Source organism: Triplophysa dalaica, chromosome 19 (assembly GCF_015846415.1).
Source record: "Triplophysa dalaica isolate WHDGS20190420 chromosome 19, ASM1584641v1, whole genome shotgun sequence".
NCBI lineage: Eukaryota > Metazoa > Chordata > Actinopteri > Cypriniformes > Nemacheilidae > Triplophysa > Triplophysa dalaica.
This window is the reverse complement of record NC_079560.1, coordinates 3,622,189-3,645,657: the sequence shown is the minus strand read 5'-3', so window position 1 is coordinate 3,645,657 and position 23,469 is coordinate 3,622,189. Positions and strand designations below refer to the sequence as shown.

Here is a 23,469-nt window from a genome sequence, read left to right as displayed (position 1 = left end):
GTAATTTCTGAAACGAACTTTTGCAGTTTTTTCGGGTTTTTTTTAGAACTTCCTCTGTAAACTTTCAGACTTTTGTAATTGTGTTAAATAATCCTTTCCTTCTGTTCGGTGTAGTCTTGAACAACGAAACCTAGAATTGGAGACTGTGATGGCAAATCTACACGAAGAGCTGGACCAGGAGAAGAAGAAATACACCATGGTGGAGATCAAGCTTAGGAACGCCGAGCGAGCCAAGGACGACGCGGAGAAGAGAAACGACATGCTGCAGAAGGAGATGGAACAGTTCTTCTCTACCTTTGGAGACCTGACCGCAGACCCAAGGCGACCTGACAGAGCCAACACCATCTGGATTCAGTGAGGAGTTACGCTGGACATCTTCATTCAGGCCAGCCATCAACTATTATTTCTGTACTTTGTGTGGGCTGGGATCTGACAGAACGTACCTAAATGAACCTTTGACCTATCGAGCCAAATTTCTGAGATGAATGGACCAGCTGTTAAATTATGTTTGGATTTGTTGAGAAAGATGATTAGATGGTGCTACTTGGATCTCGAGAACAACATGATAGAGTAGAATGATTTGAATTATGGTCCTGGTTTGTGGAAAGACAAGCACGTTAACTTCAGATGAGTGTCATAGATGGAGAGAAAGAAATGCAGTCGGCTCTTTGAGAGCATTGATGAAGAAACTCTTGACTGTTTCAGTTTTTTAATGTTGAATTGGTTACATAAATGTGCGGTGATGGAAAACGCTTGAAGGACAACAGAACCACAAACGTCACTCACATTCTTTGTGTGATCCAACCAAATGTGTCCTTGAACTGTCACTGCGTCATAGATCCATCTGTGTATATAAAGCAAGATTCCAAGATGAAATGCAATGTCTGTATAAACGCAAATTGAATATGTTCATGTACGTACGGATATTTAAAAAATTCTTAATGTGTTACATATAAGTTTTATATCAAGGCTTTTCCTTGCACTTACTGTAAACAAACGGATTGCTTTTGTTCAGTATGGTACGAATGTGAGATGGTGGCCAAGAGTCGCTTTTGCCTTTTTAAGGGTCCAGTGTATGACATTAAGCGGCATCTAGTGGTGAGGTTGCGAATTACAACCAACGGCCAACTGCACCCTTCTCTCCTCCCTTTCGAAGCACTAGGGTGGCTGACATGGGACTAAGATGTCGTCACGTTTTCCCTTCTTTGCTGAAGGAGATAACGTATTTACAGTCCGTTTAGGTTTAACGTAGAAAAACATGTTGATATAAATAGCTTATTCTAATGTAATAAATACATGGTGCTTCATTATGTAAGGTCTTTATAAACCTCTGAATACACAGTTATGTATATTATGTTGCATTTCTGTCAAAAGATCCCTAAAAAAATGACACACTGGACCTTTAAATTCATCTTTACATCCTATAAATCAAAGACTAAAAATATGTAGACAAGGCGACTGATGTGTATGTATATGGTTACATAGAATGATTTTTGTCCACAGAGAAGCAACCCAAGTGTGGCAGATATATTATTTGTACACCAAATGTTTGTATTAAAACATTTAAAATTGAAATGTCCTCACTGTTTAGCCGGAAACTTGCCATATTAACACTTTAACGGACATCTAAAAGCATAAACAAGAAAATATTACCGCACATAAACAAGCCCGAAGAAATATCACTATCTGTCCCCATATACAGCGAGCGCTTGAGCATGATGTCACCGAATGTGGGCGGGGCCTGTCTCATAGTTCTAGAGTCTGGTACACCACTGAAGGAGACCTGTAAATACTTTTTGAAAAACATGCAAATACTTATTTGTGCCGCACATCATTTGCTTTTATAACGTCCGGAGAGACTCAAATGCAGTTTATGCGTCAGTTTTCAGATCACACATCTGTATTTTTTGTTCTTTGCTTGTTTGTAATGGATACTCACAGCTGGCCATGCTTCTACTGTAACTCGATGCATTCAGTGAAATGCAATTAAATTAAATTATGTAAACTTTATTTCAACCGTGTCTTCCATTGCGTTCTTTCATTGTCATTTAACACAGTGCATCGGTTGATGGGGTCGACCACACATGAAATCACTGGGTGGTCTGATATTTACAGTATTTAAAAAAGAATGAAAGACTTTATCCATTTGTGAAATGGTTATTTAGTAACACTAACCTCCAGTGGTTGTAATTCTTAAATCGTGTAAGATGTGAAATAAATCATGCAGAATGACTCGGAATACAACAAAAATAAGATGTTGACCCGATGTTGACTTTGTTTTAGAAGGCAGGATATTTTTTCTTGTTTGTTGGTCTTGGTTGGGCTTCACATTTTCTCACAACATTGCATGTGTGCCTAATTTATATTTATACAGGCAGATGTCCAGTTCTAAAAAATGTTAGGAATATTGCATCGTGTCACACAACATCCATCAGCTTTTTCTAACCACTGACCTGATTTTTGAGGTGATAAATATGAGGGTTTCCAACATCAACAATGGTGTCTAAATCATTAACCTTTAACTTCGGTACCCCAGTGCACTGTGGGAATGTCTTTCAGTGTAATGGTGCACTGGACCTGAAGACACGAGAGGACGGCCAGCGTTCTCCATCCCTGCGACAGGCCTCTACAGGCATCTGAGCGGTGTGTCGCTCTCAAACCCTTCACCTTTCTTCAGATAATAGGCTTATACTGCCTGACAAAGTAAAACCCAGACTGCAGGAACGGCATCCAGAAAAAATGTCACGGCAAGCTTGAGCGAAAGAATACAAACCTTTGGAAGTGCAGATAATAGAGTTCTTCTCATGCAGACCGCCGGGCTTTGTTGTGGATTCATTGGGCAGAAGTTTACAGAACAAAACCTCAGGAGATGGACGTCCACTGTAGGTAATGGAACTATTGAGATGAAAATATCATGCACCGAAGTGTGAGTGTACTCGCCCCCGGCTGAATCTGACAAAACCTCATTTTGGGGAGATTTGTGGACGCCCTGAAATTAATTCATAAATTGTGCAGATTCATTATTTTAAACTTGAAAGAATTTCTCAGGGGATTGAGAATAACTGTATGGAGTATTCATTATAAAAGTTTTATATGACATACAAGATTTACAATTTTCTAAAGTTAAAGTCTGATATGTAAGCCACACATCTCACTATTTTGTTTGTAATTTAGTCACTGTTTAAAGTCTTAAAAATGTATTGAAATTGCTTTGGAGTTTGCAACGTTCATAAATCCTATTTTCCCATCAAACACTGTAAAGCTGATTTGAAACAATAAAAATCTACAGCATGACCCTATAAACATAAAAGATTTGCATACAATACTGCTGATGTAATAATTCATCAACAGTACAATTTCAGAGTAGAACAAATCACCATAATATTTATCACAATTTTGATATTTTATGTAAGTTATAGACAATATGTTCATTTTAACCAAACTCATAAAAACGAATCGAAGCAGAGAGCTTCAGGAAATGAGTTTGACTTCACAAAACTCCAACAAATACATATTTGTGACTCAAGGGCATAAAGACCTTTCATCCATTTATTTCTTATGATGTTTCTGTGATCAAATTTACGTAACAAGAACTACTGTATGTGATGTCCGATAAATCAGCCCTGTTGTTTGGCAAGCATGATATCTGCTTAGAGTCCATGGCTGAACAGTTTTGATGAAGAGGATCACTTTACCTCCTCTTGGAGTTTATTCGGATAATGAGACTGACTGCGAAGATGTTAAATCTGACTGGAGTGTTCAGCTTTCAAATCTCTTAATCTCTTGGAAAAACAGCAGTTGTTGCAGCTGTAAAATCTTTTTCTCACAGTTCATTCAAAGTACACATGCATTGAATCATACACATGCTAAGTAATCATTTCATTTATTTTTAATACAGACATGGTCATGTATATGATGAGAGATTAGAGTTCATATAACTTGAATATTACTTTGTATAAATTGTTAATTGCTACATTAATTGATCCATTTATCCACATTTACCCCCCTTCCCCCAATTCCAGCATTTTATGATTCAAAAAAAATTACCACAATTTCAAGGGCAAAGGTTGTTTATTTTCAGTCACATACAGATATTTATATTACATACACAGTACCTTTAAAATGTTGGGTGCGAACAGCAATCCATCAGTGCTGTTTAAATCTTTCATTTGTATTTATTTTTATTTTTTCCCAACCATCTCATCTTGCATTTTGAGAATAATTTGATTGAAACAACAGCCTGGAGCAGGACGTGTGGAATGGGCTTACATTTCAAAAAGCACATTTCAAAAACCTCAGTCTCCATCTTAGACCCTCAATAACAACGCCTCACTGACAGAACAGAAAGAGATGAAAGGTTTTAAACCTCTCTCTCTCTCTCTCTCTCTCTCTCTCTCTCTGAACGTCACCATGAGACTCATCACATTTACCGTAGAAAGAAAAGAAAGAAAGACAGAAAATGTGACGGGAGGCAATGAACAGTGCTTTTTGTATTGCTTTATGTGTTTGATGAAATGATTTTATCAATGGTGTATATATTGTGCAGTTCGTTTTCAATAAAATATGCACTAATATGAATTTCATTTCAAATATGACAGATGAACTATTGGATTGTTTTGTCGAGTGATCATGCGTTTATTTGACGACAATATAAGATTAGATAATGAGGGATCTACATATGACAATTATGACAAATCTGTATGAAAAGGAAAAATACTGGGAATAAGTTATACGATTCTGTGGTGAAAAGTGTGATGTTTCTTATACGACCTCGACCAATCAGTTCAATTATGACATCATAAAAGCACGTCTTCATTCCTACGGTTCCTGCTCACGGACTGCACCTTCACTGTTACAAGACAAAGTCAAACTTTACAATACAGCACTTCGGTTAATTCATCTCTACAATTCAGTACTTTTTACCATATTGTGACATCACATTATATCACTGTTTGATTTTTCAGCTGTAAGTATAATGGACGCTGGTTTCATTAAAGTCGCCGTGACGACCGAAGCAGGATTATAACAGTGTGAAAAGTACGTTGAACATTCAGTGTTGACATCCACATTAATCAATGCATTCTGACAAATGATCCCCGCAGTTTCAACCATTTCACTTGAATCACCATGGGATACCGTACTCCTGGACTGAAATTCGAACTTGTTCCAACATTTTACGCAAGACCTTTCAGGAATTTATTAGTTGTTCACATTTCATAACGACTGGTTAAATAGTGCCATTTTCCAAATAGAAGTTCTAGACATGAGTTCAGAAATCAACCCTGTGTGTGACCCAACGGCTATCCATAAACGGGTCCTATCGTTGTAAAACAACCAGTATAAAATGCAAGATGACAAATCACATTTTTGTCTGTCTATTCTAGAATGAAATGCAGTCAACAGATTTGATACACAACGCAACCATTTACAATTAGTATTGAATTCTAACAATCGAAATACAAAAGCTACTGTGTTTACGTGTACATGTCCACCCTGTTGTAAAATCGTCAGCAGCCAAATAAGAAGAGACCGGAGACCTCCCAGAACCCCTCTGTCCTTCAAAGATGATATGTATTTGTATCGTATGTGTCGGCTTCTTGTACAAATGAAAATTTGATGCTGATTCTAACGGCAAAAAATTGGCAATTCGAATTTGGGTTTTGTGGTGCTATTCTTGCACAACCGTTTACTAAGAATTGAATGGCTTAAGGTTTTTTACACTTAAGAGAGGAGCACCTGAACGATTTTATTTAGCTGTTGTCAGAATATGCAGTAAAATATTTCGCAAATAATGGTCGAGGAATGATATCACAGGTGTGACTTGCTTGTCATTCAACTAAAAATGAAACTGAGCAATGTTTCTTTTTAGGTGTTTCAATGATCAAAACAAACACAAGCATGTACCAAAGTGGAATAAGGTAAACGTTAATGCAAAATAGCCTGATGTGTTATTAAAAATATAAATGACAACTGAAACAATAAATAGAAAAAAACATGAGTGTAGGCCAATAAAAGGTCAAATGATTTAAGTTACAAAAACAAAAATCGTGTGAATTTCACCAGTTTATTTAAATGTTTTAGTACACAGATCATACTGGACAAAATACAAAACAAAGCGCACAACTTAAATATTATATTTTCAATGGTTCTTAATTGTGTTTATTCAATGAAGCTTATCTTTACCTATTACTAAAAACATCAGTTGTGTGCGTTTGAAAGGTGAAACTACATTACTTGGGTTACATTGATGGAAAATACAGTGTCCCCAAAAATGTGGACATTTAAACCACACATTAAAAAGTATGAATGTCACTCCATTAGATAACAAAATATCAAACCCAGTGGCATTTTTTAGGTATGGTAATGTATTTAACTACACCTGTTGTTACATCATTTCATAAAAAAAAGAATAATCATTTTGGGCGCAGTTGGAAGATAAGTAAAATTAGTTTTAACGCAGACTTGACTTTTATACGTTTTGGCTAAAGTGTCCAAATACTTTCGGGGTCACTGTAGTTTCTGGGGTCTTGTTCTTAAGTCTACACATACATTGACTTCCATCAGAAAACTGAATTAACAAACAAATCTCTACACTAAAGAATTGACACGAACGGGGATCTTTTGAGGGATTGGGTAAACAGACCTGGCACATCCGACACCATCAGTGACACAGTCACCACCTGGGCAACACCTTCACAGATTCCCTTACAGCACAGTAACTGTAGGCCTATTCGTGTTTTATGAGAGGAAACTGCATTACATCAAAGGCACTTCCCAAATTCAGCTCCAACAATAAATAGGTTTAATAAATAAACTCCTACTATGAAATGATTAACTATACGCTCCGTGTTTAGGTAGTAAGCAAGTTCAGACAACACAGATTTGAGGAATGAGATTAGTGTATGCGGATGCAAACGGGGAACATATTGTTAGAGGGGGTGAGACACATGCGTTCAACCTGCGTTCGTCTATGCAACGAGTTGGCGATGGAACGTCCCTCTTCAACCCAAATCTGTGGCACACAGAAACGTCCTTCTGTGGTGAAGTTACAGCATGCAAGGCCCCGCCCATGAGGCGGACAGGGTGAGTATCACAAATACGAAGCCAGGACTGTTGAAAATGATCCTTAATATACAAAGCTGGGAGAGAGGACGCTTGTACCCCCCCAATGGCTTCCTATTGAGCGAGAAAACCGGCCCACGCTCGTTCCCTTATCCGCTTCATTTAAAAGTTATATAAACAAGGATTCTCTATATTGGTATATGTTAGCTTATTACGTTTGTATTTTCTCTGACCATGCAAGACTACAGGCAAAGGGGAACAGGTGGCAGCTGTGATGTGGCAAGGTGCGCAGGTGCTCCCTCTACTGGCCGACAGTCCCGTTGCCTCGCTGCTGTACACAATTACATATATACAAAAGATAGGGGGCGACACTTTACATTGAACACACCAGCCTGTCCGAAGCCGCCCAGAAATGTACGCACGAGCGAAAAAGCATCACATCAAGGAAGAAAATAGGTGGTCGGTACTAAAATAAAAGCCCACCCTGCCGCATCCACCAAAGCACAGAAATTCGCAAAGTGTTAGATATCAGCCAGACAAAATGTACACTTTAAAGAGATGCCCGATGACTGTACCTCCTATTTTACTTTTTTTGAAATGCCATACCAGGGGGATTCAAAGCAACTAGTGAAGATTCGTCAATATACATATTCAGACGTCGTTTTCTTTGAATGAAAATGCATTCTTGCAATTCGATGATGCACATTTTACGTTTATATAGATTTTTTTGAAACCACATTTTCATTTCTTTTACGTTTTGAGAGCTCGCAGATCGGTGGGGGTTCGCGCGCCCCGTTCACCTTCTGAAGAACAAGGGGTTGCGCAGGCAGGCGGTTAGTCACCTGCAGCACCCCAGCGGTCCTGCGGAGGTCTCCAGGCTGCTGTCGGTGTCGGAGGCCAAGGTCTGGTCGGTGGACATGGAGGAGATATCGTTGACGGACGAGGAGGGAGGGAGGCTCTCGCTGCTATTCACGGCTGCACCTGCGCTGAGGGAAGCAATGAAAAACGGTTACAACGAAAAAAAAGAGCCGGCGACGCAGCGTCAGTACGACAAGAGATCCCCGTATCCGTACGAGAATGACATAAATGTGTACAAATATCGCACGGCAATGAAAGAGGAGTCTTTATGGATGGAGTCCATGGATTACAGTATTTGATGTGTGTTGCTAGGGTGTTTTTTGTTGTTGTGGTTGCTATGCGTTTCTTTCTCTTTGGTCGAGTTTAAAAGAGCCCAGTCTCAAATCTCGATGTGTGTTGTATGACGTTAATCCTTAAAGGGACAGTTCGTCCAAAAATAAAAAATGAACATTTATATCCATTTACCTTCATGTCATTCTTAACCTGTTTACAAGTACACAAAAGAAGATATTTTGAAAAAGATATTAGAAATATCTGAGTGGTTTTGCGTCCATACAGTTGAAGTCAATGCACGTCTGGAATGACATAAGAGTAAATGATGAAAAGAATGCAATATTAGTGTTGATGCTGGAAAGCACACACAAACAACCTTTAAACAGTAACAATATTGGGCGTAAATTGAATTGTTTCTTGATGTGAACAGAAGTGCATCACATCAAAACTAAGAAACAAATACGTTATCCACCACCAGGTGTCGCTAATGCGCTACAAAAATGAACACATCCAATTGATTTGATTCTTCGTCGTTTTGGAGAGCATCTGCTTTGAGAAATGCCAAACATTTCTTCCAGATCAGGACTTGTGCGAAATTGAATCAGCAGCAAGGCTAAAACAACTTTCTGATAACATTAAGGCTCATGTGCTTGACCGACAGGCAACATCTTTCGTTTTAATAGAAAGCAGCTATTTAATGTCCATTCAGTGTTGTGAACACGATTTATAATAACTTGACTACATTCCCCATGTTTTGATGTGAGATGGATGGTTAATACATGCAAGTTTGGAGAGGCGTTTTGAAGTCACTTTGAGCCAAAACAAGACGGTGAAAGCAGAAGAAATGGTTGGTGGGTGACACTGGGTGGGTTTTAATGCCGTAACTGCCTCTCCCCATCTCTCTCTCTCTCTCTCTCTCAATTGCTCCCTTTTACTCAATCGAAATTTGCCAGGCCAGCAAAATATAGTAGCTAGTTTTCAGATCACATTCAGCATCACGGCACCGTGGAAGAACCATACACGCCACAAGCATCAAAGATATCTCTTTATGTTAGCCATAATTCTCTGTTGCTGTCGCCGCAAGAAAGATCTGACTCAGTGTATTGTCTTATCAGCAAACTGTGCATTATCTTTGCATTTCTTCAAATAAAAAAATCTAGATTATGTGAGCCTCTTGAGTTACGCACATTACATTTATTTCAGCTACATCGCTGTGTTCTCGCTTACAGAGCAGCAACGCTTCAGTCATCTTCATAAAGAAGCCCTCCAGCATCCAAAAAAACATCATAAATCTCTGGTTTCTACTGCAGAGCGTCTGAAAGGACAACATCTCCAGACCCTTAATAACACAGGAGGAGGAGGAGAATTTATAGAGAGCATTGATTTTCACCCCAGTACAGTACTGCAGGTTAAACCAAGCACACAGGGCATCACTCTCTTTAGTGTGAGATATTGTTTAAAAACTGAAACACATCTATAAACAAGAGTCTTTAAGATATCTCCTCCAGCCATAGATTCAGAGTTCACGTTCAGGTATGTCAGCAACGGGTACAGAATAACACGATGCTTACACAGAATGTATGCTGTCTGACACAGCTCTAAAAACACAATCAATTTGATCTAATATTAAATATATTTTCGTGATACGTTGCGTAACATAATTCAAAAGTCAAAAGTAACTCACGTTTTGAGATTTGTGACCTTTCTTTGTTAAGCAGTTTTGAAACAATATGCACTGTGAAAGGGCGCAATTCAAATGCGATAAATCGAAAATGTCGTCCATTCAAAACACTGCAAAAAAATGACTTTCTCCAGTTAAAATACCTGAACATCCTATAAAACAAACACATTTCCTTGAGAAGCAAATTATGAGACATCTAGGAGAAAATCTATTGATTTTTACTATTCTCATCCTATTGGTAGTTTGCTCTTATGAATCTTGTTTTTGTTTGTCAATCATAAACCTGAATTAATGTTAGATTTACAAAAAAAATGAAAAGTCACTAATTTAGAAAATGTTTTTGTAATGTACATTCATCCTGATAGTGACATACACACTGGTGTGAGATACAGAGCTGCATTGCGGCTGCTTTCTTCAGCACAACATTTAATTACAAAGACCGAGGGACTGAGAGAGAGAGAGAGAGAGAGAGAGAGAGAGAGAATGAGGCCCGAGGAAAAAGACAACAAAAGCAAGTTTAAAATCCCAACAATAAACAATACACAAATGTAGGCGCCCAGCAAACCAATCTATAAGGATGCCATTATAATATATCATCGCAGGTATGTGGGAGGTAAGATCAGTAAACAACAAGAACTGCAGCTGCTGCCCCTGTCTGTCACCTTCTCTTACTGCTGCAGGATTCTTTCTGCAGATAAACAACATTGACACATGAACACACTGCCCCCTACAGGTCAACCTGAGAAACTCGCTCTGCATGCTGAACACAATGAACTCAATGTCCCAAAAGCCTCAAAACAGACGCGTTCCTTTCCATTTCATTTCATTCTTTTATCCAACTCAAGTGTGTGAACTCCTATTTATCATTGACAAAGTTTGAATATTTAACATTAAAATGAATTTGAATGAATAATGGTTTGATTATTATTGAGTTGTTTTGTATAAAACCTGTTATACCATGGACTCCAACCATATGAAATATGCATACAGAGTCACAACAGATATACAGTTTAATACTTTACAAGTGTTGCACTATGCACATCTTATAACATTAGTACACAAATTGTATAACATTTCAATAACTTATCAGCACAGCATAGCACAGATTCTTAAGTATTTTATGCTGAATTATGGATTCCATTTTAACAATCATGTTGCATTTCTTCACATCAAGCTATAAGGAAAAATGCATTCCCAGTAAATTCAGCACAAACTACTAAACACAGTACCGTATCCCTTTCAAAGATCACCATGGCAACCGCAGCTTCAGCCCAAACTCTTTTAATCAAATGCCATTTGCTGTTGCTGCAACACCAAAGCTAAAAAAATGTTTTTTTGTCTAAAATACTAAACAAAACCGCTTCATACATACGTTTTTCGAGAGATGCTTGCGTATGATGTTTTGAAATCTACGTTTATTGCTTCCATTGCCTACCCCACATGTAAGTCGCTTTGGATAAAAGCGTCTGCTAAATGATTAAATGTAAATGTTACCGTGGTGATTTTAGTAAGGGCTCGTAGATTCAACATTACAGTGATAAAAAGCACATTACGAGATGGAAAGGGAACAGGGACAAATGGAGATTTTTTCTCAATAACAGCTGAAATCACTTTAAATTCACTTACAGAAGCATATCTTATGCACAGAGAGTACCTGAGGGAGAGGGCTGTCCCTTCACCACACCATTCTTAGTTCTCTCTTCGAAGTTCATCACCTCTTTATAGATGAGCTCTGGATCAGAGATGGGGAAAGACAGAGAGAGAAATCTGAGTATTTACTTAGGGTCGGACAAGGACTAAAAAATACTTTTTTCATAAATTCAATTATTTAAGACAATGTCATTACAATGAAGATGTTTGGTACTGTTTGTGATAAAGCATGTGAATGCTAAGTGTGCATTTTTATTACGCTACATTTTGTCAGAGGCAGTGTGTGTGTGTGTGTTTGTAATGTACCGCTGTATCTCTTCAGTTGTCCGTGGGCAGTGAAATATATCAAGTGTACGTATGAAATGTGAGAGAGCTCCACACGAAGGCCTACCTTTCCATTCATCGATCGAGTGTTCCCTCTCATCTAGCTGTTTATCATAGATCTGTGGAGGAGGCTGAAAAAGAGAGAAAGACAGAGACATTTAATCTTTAAAAATAAAGAACTGAAAGTATCTTCTCAATGTGCTTGATTTAATTTCATCAACGTTCGTCTTTAATCACTGAAAAACCTCTGCATTCGTTTAACAACGCAGTTGTGGATGCACATTTACAGAAGTTACGGTGAATATTTTCTAAAAATAGGAGAAAATGAAAATAGAGAAAAAACAGAAACCAGATTTTCTTTATGCTAAAACCTGGGCCACATTTTACCTTACAGTGTTCAAATTTGTCAATGCGTTGTTTATTAATATCTGAGACACTGTAAAGTAAAAGTGTTTCTTCCACCTGGACATGCGGCTCACATAATCAACAATAAGAAGTGTGTAGTAAACATGGATCAAACACCATTATTAGTAAGACAGAAGTGCAGTAAAGATGAGTTGAGACAGACAGAGATGATCATTGTGTAAAGATGCAATCTATCCTAAAACCAAATCTGGGCATTACAGGTGACTTGGCAGAGAGAGATAACACAGTACGGGAATGTAACATTATGTGAAAACTGGGATTCTTCATTCACAATGAACCTGAATATTTAACTTCCAGTCTTTCTAAACTTTCCGAGTTGTATATCAATGTGTCAACCGGCAGGCTGGTTGTATTAAGGTATTTTATTGCCCTCATTTACTATTTAGTCGACCTGAATTGACAGACAGGTCAGGGCGACTGGTTTATCAATGCCACTATAATTAAAGACATCATAATGTAAGACAATATTTTAAAATCAACTTTTCTATTCCATTTTACTCTATTTCACCAAAAGGTTAGTTTACACTACCCACAAACACACAAAGAAACTGGTTGTGTGTTAGAAAAAAGTAAAAAGGCTTTTGCTTCCCAACATTTTAAATCCAGCAGATAACCGAAGAAGGTTTTTAATGTTGGCATTTGTTGGGGCAGTGTGAACTAGTGTTACATTTAAAACACCTCGGATGAATAAATCATCAGGATATTCTAAGATAAGTACACAATACAGACGCACACAGTTAAACACAGAGATGTGCACACCCTACAAAAATGTCATTGTCAAATGTTTAATGTTAATCTGTTTGTTGTCTTTGGAAAAAAAACATGAATTTATGTCACAAAGAGATCTGTATGTGAGTGTTTTGCTCCCATGTGTAAATTGATCTTTATTTACCATAGATATGTGATGATTCCTGGCCTTCATCAGAGAAAGAGAAATATCAGAGAGAAGGAGAAGACAATATCACACTAAGCAAGATGTTCATGCATCCATAAAACATTAAAATTTCAGGTTATCTATCTCCTACCAACAGAAATGTAAACAATCATGTGAAATCAATAGAATCTATATTTTAAAGACAAGACAATGTTAGTAAATATCGTACAGGTTTGGCCGAGGTCAGAATGTACATTTTGCTTTTAAACATGAAGAAAACTTGTTGCGTCCTTGAAACCCCTTTTGAAATGTTACAGATGGGCTCTTGTATAAGAACATGCTGTCAGAAGCAGACGGATGCACAGAACCCAAAGTCATTGCATTAAAGATCAGGAAGACCTTCTGTTATTTTTACTCCTTGTCTGTTTACTCTTAAACTGATGAAGGTCTCCAGAATCAACCAACAACATAAACTCAACAAATGCAATGTACTGTAGCAAAGTAAATCTAGTATATACATACATACAGCTGAAACATTTGAGTAAGACTACATCATCTAACACATCTAAAGGGGGACACACACCCCATGTGGAAGGAAGCGCGTCTAGGACAACTCTGTTATTAATGTGCTAGAATCGGGAGGTTTTCTGTATAAATGCGCTGTTTTGCGTTATTCCCAAACCGATGTTGCAGCTTATGGTGAAGTCAGTGAGAACATTAAAGATGATTTTAGACAAATAGTATAAAATGTAATGCGAGTAGCGCGTTGCGTTGCTGCTTGACTCAGAACAGAGTCCTGAGTTGTAGCGGAGGCGACGGCAGTTCATTTTAACAAACAATTGCGATATGTTGCGCAGCGCTTCCACCTCCGGTGTCCGACCCCCTTAAGCGTGTTTGTCAAGGGCCTGTTTACTGTTAATAACGTCCTGTGCCGCTACACAACATATACATATAACTTTTGCAGATCATTGTAAAAGTTAACGTTGCCCATTTATATTACAAATAGAATTGTTAGTTCAGTATTTTGAACTTAAATCTGACGACTTACTTTTTTAAGCTTAAGTTAAAATTGAAGTTTAAATTTGACAAATAATATATATATAAATAATACAATTTATGTCCTACATAAAATGAATTAAATTGCATAAAACAACTAGTGCATAGCATGGCTTCTTTCAAAATCCTGCTGAAATTCTGGTGTAAATAAATGATATTGTTCAATAACTACGTTTTGGTAGCATATATTACGATTATATTTTATATCAGAAGCGATAAGTTTATCATAATTGGTCACATGGTCCAAACATGAAGACAAGCAAAGATACAATCCGTAACTTTTTGGGGGTCAATATTAACACATTTTAGTTATAAAGCAAGTACATAAAATGTTTTGAAACTGTCTCCTTATCTTATAATATTAATTCTGGTGTGATTGGGTAATGTCTGATTTCAGTCCACATAAAGTTCAGTAAGTAACCTGGAATTTTGTTACAAATGGTGATGGTGAGGCAAAGTTATGGATTGCAGCTTTAACATGGCCAAACTTTACCGCTGTGGCCCTCTCTATATAAAGGATGGTCTGTAATAATGAGCTACATCTGCAGTGTGGAGTCAGCAGGGAGACAGCGAGTTAAATCAGAATCCACAGCTGACAGATGAGCCAACACACAGCAATCGATATCACCAAGAGAATGAGAAAGCAACACTCACTGCCTCCACTTCAGCCGGGTCATACCACACATTGATGTAGGGGTGCTGCAGAGCCTCGTCCACAGATATCCGCTTGGCGGGATCAATGATCAACATCTTAGACAACAAGTCTCTGGCCTGACTGGCTGTTTGACACAGGAAGACAAAGGTTAGAGACACTTATAATTATGAGGCGACTTTAGAGCAGGGACACTGAGAAAGTAAATAATCGGTTGTGATTTTGTGTCTTTAAGCACATATTTGAGGAATACAGTGCACGCCTCTCACAAACTCTTGACATAATCGATCATCATTCGGTAGTTTCTTCTTTCAAGGGCATTGAAAACATCACATGTTGTTTCCGGCTCATACTTCCTCTTGCTCTCATCTTTCCATCCCTCTGTTCCACTACAGCTCCCTACACACATCACATTCCCTCACTTACTTGCTCTATAAATAGTCTCAAGTCTCTCTCACTCTCATCACTTCTCTCTGCCATAGGCTGGACCGCTTCAAAATGGCCGATGCTGATTTTTGCAGATCTCTCTCACTCTCTCGCTCTCTGATCTAATTTGACTCACTGCATTTTGTGATTTATTGGAATGACAAAAACTGAATGTGCAGTAAATAAAGTGTATGATGCAGCATATTACAACCCACAATAAAACAATAAGGTTAACATAAAATGTTCTTATTCTTATTGTTTAATCATTTTTATACATGATGTATATTGAGGTTTTGTTACTACACTGCAGAAATGTTTTTTTAAATTTTCCTCTTGTTTTCCAGTATAAATATCTTAGGATACTAAGTCTTGTTTTTAGAACAAAATAAACAAAACTATGAAAGTTTTTTACTTGCAATTATCTAAACAAACTTAGAATTTTAATGAAATTAAATCAAATGAAGCTTTACCTCTTAGTTAAGTATTAAATTCGATAATCTATTCACTCATGCAGTATTTTGGCAGATTTTTCCTTGTTTTAAGCACATAAACTCATATAAACTTAATTTTGATCTTTTTTTAGAACAATATTTTATATATTATGTCATTATGCTTCTTAAATAAATAAGTTATACATATACACAAGCACACAGCACACACACACACACACACGCTAACACATATATATTTTATGCATTTATTATTAAGTAAATTTAGTATTAATTAATCTTAATATTATAAGATATTATCTAAGAATATTTGAAGACCTAAACAAATCTAAAATCATGTTTTTTATTGTGCATTCCAATTAATATCAATCAAACTGCAGTTGGTTTGGTTTGATTTAAGCCATAATAACTAGCAAAATACAGCTAACTGACACAATAAAACAATAAAAACATGATAACATAATAAAAAAACATGCTTTTTTAAATTTTATCTCATTTTGGAACCAAATTCTTATTTTGACATTTCTACTGGAAAAAAGAGAAAACTACTACTAAGCAGGATTTTTGCTGTTTCCTTCAACCCTGTCTTTCTCGAGAGAAATGGAAAATGTAAACTTTTATAGTACCAAACTAAATATACATAGGTCATAGATAGGACAATATACAACAAGGACAATAACAACTGAGGCAATAAGAAAAGTCACTTTCTCAGTTAATACAATAATTTGTGTTCACTGATTTTCATTGTGTGTTGAAGCACCAACCCCCTCCTCCACTATGGTGTGATATACGGAACCTTTAATTGCTTCACCTGACAGCAGGAGGTTTATATTCACAATAATCCTAACATATCCATCTCATATCCAGCCTTTCGTCTCTCATTACACCCGCACCACCGCTGACTCTCACTTCCCTTTTTTTCCACAACCAGCATTAAAATACAGACTTCAGCATCTGCTTGTGATGTGTGTTCACTGGAAATAAAGTCATCCAGCCATTTTCATATCAAAAGCTCATAATTCTCCTCCACGACCCCTGAAGAATGACTAACAGCTTTGAGCATAATTCATGAAACGTCTCTCCATTTGGCAAATGAGAAGGAAATTCCCACCTGATTCTCGCAGGCAAACAATCATGAAAATAACACTGAGACAGGTGAATAACAACCGAAATGTAAACACGCTGGCATGATGTAGTTATTTTATTCATTATCCTGGTGTATGGAAAGCATTTCAGGATGAATCTTACAGAGGTGAACCTTCCACCAATAATTCCATTCAAATATATCAGTTTTTACACTGTTTTCAGTGTTGGGAATAATGTTTTTGTTACAGAAAACAAAAGTAGTTATGTATGCTTATGTTAATTTAAACTCCCTCTTACCTTTGAGTTTGTTGTGCTCAGAGTCAGCAGGGAAGAGGCAATCTGGGAAGAGTTTCGGGAAGGTCAGACCGGCATATTTTGGCCTGTTTTCCACGTAGTTACGCACAGTTGGCTGTAGTTTCTTCATGAACTCGGGAGAGGGCGTGCCGAGCTGCTCTATAACCTTATTCCATTGGTCGATATCTGAATGGGGGTGGAGTCACGGAAAAACGACTACATGCTGTAATAGCACAACTTTATTATCTGATTAAATAATGCATTTTTCCGTTTTAGTTGTGGTTATTGACTAAAATAAAAAGTTTCAAATAAAAATAACTACAAGTCGGTGATGTAATAAAGTTTGATTCTGTGTTTCAGTAATAAACGCTGAAGCAGTAAAGGTTAAAGCACTCAGAGGGGGTTTCACTGCAAACAATGAAGTTCCTCTAGTACAAATGCCTTAATAAACAATAAATTGTGGGAAGTGACCTAAGATATTTAGTCTTGTTTTATGAAAGAAAATGTAAAAATGAATTAGGCTTATGTTTAAAGCAAGGCACATGGCTGCCTGTAAATCTCTGGCATAAGCAATTCACAATGATATTTACTTTCTGTGACACTTCGTGTCTGCCTCGCTTTTCATTATGAGCACAGTTTACATTTCATTTTTTCAAACTACGCCTCACACATTAATTTTGAAGAAGTATCAGTGTCCAACTGAGCCAATGACATCACACCGGCATCTTTGGGGTCTAATAAGTTCAAGCACAGTTGACAGACCCCACCCATGCTGTGCTGTTCACACAAGATTCACAGGTCTGCCGAACAGCCCATTATTGTAAACAAACAATCAGCCAAAACAAACACAAACATTTCCTCTTCCTCTGAGTGAGATTGATAATGTGTCTCCGTCCATTCACCGCTCCGCAGGGTTTCTAAAGATTGCAGACGAGGTCGTTCAAACAAACCAGCAATTACCAGACTGAAAAGTATAAACATCATCAAATACAAACACACAGCCCACTGACCGACACATTCACCAACCCATCACACGCTCGGACATGAGCACAAATATTCCAGTTTATATGAAATACACTTAACTGCACTCATAGGAAATGACTCACACTTCATTCATGTTATCACCAGAGTAAAGCTGTGAGAAATTGGGGCGACTTGGAATGAAAAAAAATGAATCGGGCAGATACGTCTGAGATGGGTTGGCTGGGGTGAATGGATCCTGAAGATGTAATAGCTGTCCTCTTTGGGTGCCTAGCAACAGGGGGGAGGGATGAATGTTGTCATGGTAGCCCAGTTGGCCTTGGGTGATCACATGACTGTTTTCGCTCCCCAGGCATCCTATGATTCCCACAAAAGGGGGTCCTGGTTCAAAGGCCAGAGTAGCTGGGACCACATTACATCATCCAGCAGGAACGGCCTGCCTTCTATAACACAAAACCACCCACGTATGTCTCTCTCGCTCTCTCAACATCTCACAGTTAAAGAATCCAACATAAAATAAAGACTGCCTAGCGCCTTCTTGATTTAAATAGCAGAGTTGGTTTAATGGTGACAATAAAAACAGGTTTCTATTCCTGCAACCCCCAAAAAAGCTCAGATTTCTTTTGGTCATATTTCTAAACAAAAATATTCCCAGCTTCTTGTAGTTTTAACCAAAATAATGTTGTTAACATAGTTATTGCAAACTATGACAAACAAAAATGTCATATCAAAGCTGCAATCCATATCTTTGCTAACTCTGTTTAAAAGATAAAATTGCAGGTAACTTTACTTACAATACTTATAAAATATAGTAAAACTGACATTTCCTATGGAATCACACCCAACATAAATCCTACCCACGACTTAATCGATATTTGTATGATATATGATTTTTGTTTATTTTTATGATTAATATTATCTGTTTATTTCACCATTCATTTCTATTTCCATTTCATCAAAAAACAGACGGCAGGGCAGGATACGATCTGTTCCTGGAAACAGCACTGCTCCTCTTATAACTTCTCCAAAGATACAGCCTACAGACCACATGTCCACTATACACCACACACATACAGAACAAACGAGTCAGCCATACAGCATATATACCACTAAACATCATACTACTATACATATTATTATAAAAGCTCATTTGTATGAAACATTTAGGAATTCAATCCGAGGACACCTGGCACATTCCCTCCTCTACAATATATTTTCCTTTCATTTCTGACTCTGTACAATTCGTTTAAATTCTCACTTCACATGCTAAATCACTTTGGAAGGCAAAGATAATGCCATCCTTCACCTTCATGTATTAAATATATTCAGATTCATTATTAAACAGGGCGATTCTTACAGCAGTCTATGTTAGGAATCTTAAACAGGTTTGCAGAATACGATACAAGAAAATCAAGTGTAGAAAACTGACACGCATACATCCGCAGGAAAAAATAAGAGACCATTTCAAAATGTTTCCTTTGATTTAAAATTGTACTGTTTGAATGTTTTTAGGCAAAATGATCATTTTTGTTTCAGTCCGTGAACTACTTCAAATATTTTGACTATATTCCAAATAAAAATATTGTTTCTACTTGCATTTATTTACAGAAAATGAAAACTAGAGAAACAGGTCAAAATTACAGGAACGACTTTAAATACTGCAAAGAAAAAAAGTTCATATTTACTTAATAAGCATTACAACAGTAATATTTGTAAACATAATTAGGAAAAGCAAAACAAAAATTATGTGATAAACTTTATGTTTATCATGTGTCTTGTCATGCTTTCAGTCTTTCACATTGCTGTTAGATGACTTTGTCTCTCCTGATGTAGGATTTTGTTGAAATTCAACAGACACTGGACTGAAATGGCCACAATACATCTAGAAATGCTGATGTCATGATTTGGAATGGTCTCATAATTTTTAACCGCATCTGTACATCACCAAAGGATGCAAAAGAAAAGGTTTTGCTTTGGTAAAACCCTTTAAATGTGAAGTCCGTAAGAATTATTGATGAGAAAGCACAGCAAAGTTCATTCAGCCGTGTGTTAATGACTTTTAAAAACTACAAATCCCAAATAAGCCAACTTGGTCTACAGAATCAATACCTTAAGTGCTGGTTGGTTGAGCTGAGCAATGCAAACTGGGTGTTTTAATGATGCCTGGAGCTTTGCAGGGAATCTTAAAGAGCTGTTGTATTGTATTCAGAAGAAACCCAATCGTAATAGTCGATTACTGTCATCTCCGAGTGATAATTTTATCAGTGGAACTCGAACACAAATTCTGTGTATATTTCTTAGACCTGAGGCATGCGGCACAGCAGAAATAACTTTCTATTAAGATCTACAGATGATACAAGACTGGTGTGAGCTCTGATAATTCTGAATTCTTTTTGATGTTTAAATCGACACAGCATTTGAAAAAGCGTTGGCAAATCGTGCTCTTTAAAAGTTATAAACCTGAGAAAAATGAAAAGTCAAGTTTCATTCCTAGAATAGTCCAACAGAGAGCTAAAAATGTATAATAAAGTAGAAGGTGTAATACACTTTTTTTGACTACATAAAGCTATACAATATATATTATAAATATCATATGAGAAGTTTCTAGTCTGAGTGGAAGAAACTGACAGAAATATGTGTGAATAAATTTTTTAAGTTAGCCAGAAAACGAGTTGGTTATATAAGATTAAAACATTTTGGGTTAAAGAAACTAGTCACTTGGATATGCCTGAACAGATGAATACTGGTCTGGTCTGGTCTGGTCCGGTCAAGACTCATGTGGACCACAAAATCATGACATGAATCCATTTGTTCATTTGATTTTTTTACCCCAAGTTAAAATAAGATTGAGAATTATAAAGAATGTAATGTTATTCTTGAATAAAGGGCAATTTAACTTGTCCATGGATCACTAATATAAAAACGGAAATTTTATGCATATATCTTATCGGCTTGTAAAATCAGGCCGAGTTGGACTCAATCGTGAAGGATACAGTCCCTGCCGGGGAACAGGATTTTGTGGCGCACCATTTCTCCCATGATGCAACCAACCGACCAAATATCCACTGTAGGCAAAGAAGAAGAAACAAGAGCGAAAGGAAGAAAAACAGAGGTTAGCATTAGTACACATACATCATCGGTGATGAAGAAAGATGTGAAAGATTGGTGTGAGTTGTGTTACTCCCACTAATAACATCTGCAGTGTCTGTCATGCATTCAATTACACGAAGCACTATCTGCCTGAGCTGGGGACAGACCTAAGGGAAGACATTTCTGCCAGAAAATCCATAGCCTGACCTCTCTCTCTCGCTCTTTCGATATATTAATGAAAGTCATTTGTGTTGTTAAGCAGTAGAAGCTGTTAGTGTTGTCAGTAAATGAAGTGCGGGTTAGCAGGACATCTTAATACTCTTGTCATTGTTAACTTTCTCAACTTCAGATTTGTTCAACGTTACATTACTAGTGAAGTGTTTACCGTTCTCTTTGTAGCCCATTCCCAAAATGACCTCTGGAGCCCTGTAGTATCGTGTCACTACGTAGGGGGTCATCATAAAACTAGTGCCAGCGGTCCTCGCCAGCCCAAAGTCCAAGATCTTCAGCGTACAATCGGACTTCACCACAATATTGCTAGGTTTCAGATCCTAAAGAGACGCGAAAATGACAAATATTTTATTTTTACCTATTTTAGATTTGCTAATTATTTAAACAATTAAAACTGAGATTGATTTTAAACCAAATAAAAAGCCTGATCTCTCTGAAATTCCTAACTATTTTATGAAGCGGCAAATTTGTAAAAATGTGCATAATGTGCATTGATCATTTTTTTACATTTATTAGAAAAGCCCCAATCCTAACTTGTTCCAGTTTATTAAAACTATTAAAACATTTTATTGGTATGAAAAAAAATATCGGCCTACAATCTGAAAACTGTTGCGTTAAAACAACACAATCTGTCTATTTATTTACCAAAAAAACAACACCAAAAGACTCATTATGTGTTAATATTCCATAACACAAAAATGCGTTATTATTTAACACATCCATTTGAGGGTGCAATATTATTTAAGTAAAAATGTAAGTAAAAGAAATAAAAACTAAACTAAATCTGAAATCAAAATAATAAAAATATAAAAATATAAAAATATAAAAATGTAAAAATGTAAAAATATAAAAATATAAAAATATAAAAATATAAGAATATAAAAATATAAAAATATAAAAATATAAAAATATAAAAATATAAAAATATAAAAATATAAAAATATAAAAATATAAAAATATAAAAATATAAAAATATAAAAATATAAAACATAACATTATTAACATAAAAGCTTACTGAAAATATGAATAAAATGACAATAACACTAAAATTTAAACTATAATAACACTTACATGAAAGTAGATCATTTCAAAACGTACAAATGAGAAAAAATCAACTGGTAATTGGTAAAGTTAAGCACAGTTTAACATTATCCAAATATAGAAAATACAGCAGTAATGCAGTGACAACCAATGAGATCAAAGATAACAGAGGTCACATTATCACCCGATGTATTATTTCAATAATACTGTCTGAGAGTAAACCTTTACTGGCATTAACTTGGAAACCATTCAGTGGAAATTTGTTTTCCGTGTGTATATATTTGAGTATTTTTTGTCTCTTACCCTGTGTATGATGCCGGCTGAGTGCAGGTGTTTGATTCCACACAACATCTGATAGAGAAGGTAGGACATTCTTTCATGATCCAATTCCATCTGAATCACCTGGCAAAGGTTTGCGTCCATCAGCTCCATAACCAGATAACTAATGGAGGATAAAGCTTATTTATTGGTTAAGCTGATAGATTGTTGATTTTCAGTATCTATGTGTTTCGTCAGCACCGCATCGTTCATGACTTCTTCATGTGAAGAAGAGCCTGCTGTTGATAAATGTGGATCTTTACGACCTCTTGCGTTGAGAAAATGTCTGCAGATGGATGAGCGGCTGGCAGGATTGTGAATATGAATGCAAGTGCTCAAATGCAGCATTCACATATTTAATGGATTAAACGTCATACCTACTTTCTTTTTTAATGACGAACCGAAATGGTGTGACGATGCACTTATAGAAATCTATACATACTGTCTGATGTATATAAAGATGTAAATTTAGGCGAAGCATCGTTTAAAGGCAGTTAAACAAAAAATGAAGATTAAATTTTGAGTTTATTAATGTAGTCAACATGAACTTCATCAGCACAGAATTTCTAATGATCCGGCTTTGAGCGGGTAGATGCCTCATACTCATGTATTGATCGTGATCTAGATTAAGTCCACACAACGTGAAGAATATATTAAGACATTGGCGGCAGTGTTTAGGGACCAACCAGAAAGCACG

General features: G+C 36.7%; 2 protein-coding genes across 12 annotated transcripts in view; one reads left to right on the top strand and one right to left on the bottom strand.

Moving 5' to 3' along the window:
* arhgap24 (Rho GTPase activating protein 24) overlaps positions 1-2,010 on the top strand; it is a 71,457-nt gene extending 69,447 nt beyond the window's left edge. For all 3 annotated transcript variants that reach the window (XM_056731906.1, XM_056731904.1, XM_056731907.1), the window contains one exon: positions 115-2,010. In XM_056731906.1, coding sequence (XP_056587884.1) covers positions 115-358 — 244 coding nt within the window. In that variant the 3' untranslated portion in view covers positions 359-2,010. The remainder of the gene's footprint in view (positions 1-114) is intronic.
* Positions 2,011-4,510: 2,500 nt separating this feature from the next.
* Positions 4,511-23,469, bottom strand: part of mapk10 (mitogen-activated protein kinase 10) — a 47,435-nt gene continuing 28,476 nt past the window's right edge. For 3 of the 9 annotated variants that reach the window (XM_056730529.1, XM_056730532.1, XM_056730535.1), the window contains 9 exons: positions 22,758-22,896; positions 21,568-21,733; positions 21,086-21,157; positions 17,115-17,297; positions 14,859-14,983; positions 13,167-13,190; positions 11,916-11,979; positions 11,529-11,606; positions 4,511-8,043 (listed from right to left, as the gene is read on the bottom strand). In XM_056730529.1, coding sequence (XP_056586507.1) covers positions 7,901-8,043; positions 11,529-11,606; positions 11,916-11,979; positions 13,167-13,190; positions 14,859-14,983; positions 17,115-17,297; positions 21,086-21,157; positions 21,568-21,733; positions 22,758-22,896 — 994 coding nt within the window. In that variant the 3' untranslated portion in view covers positions 4,511-7,900. Of the gene's footprint in view, positions 8,049-11,500; positions 11,607-11,915; positions 11,980-13,166; positions 13,191-14,858; positions 14,984-17,114; positions 17,298-19,075; positions 19,148-21,085; positions 21,158-21,567; positions 21,734-22,757; positions 22,897-23,469 lie in introns of all 9 variants that reach the window. The other 6 variants (XM_056730530.1, XM_056730536.1, XM_056730538.1 and 3 more) reach the window with 6 other exon arrangements.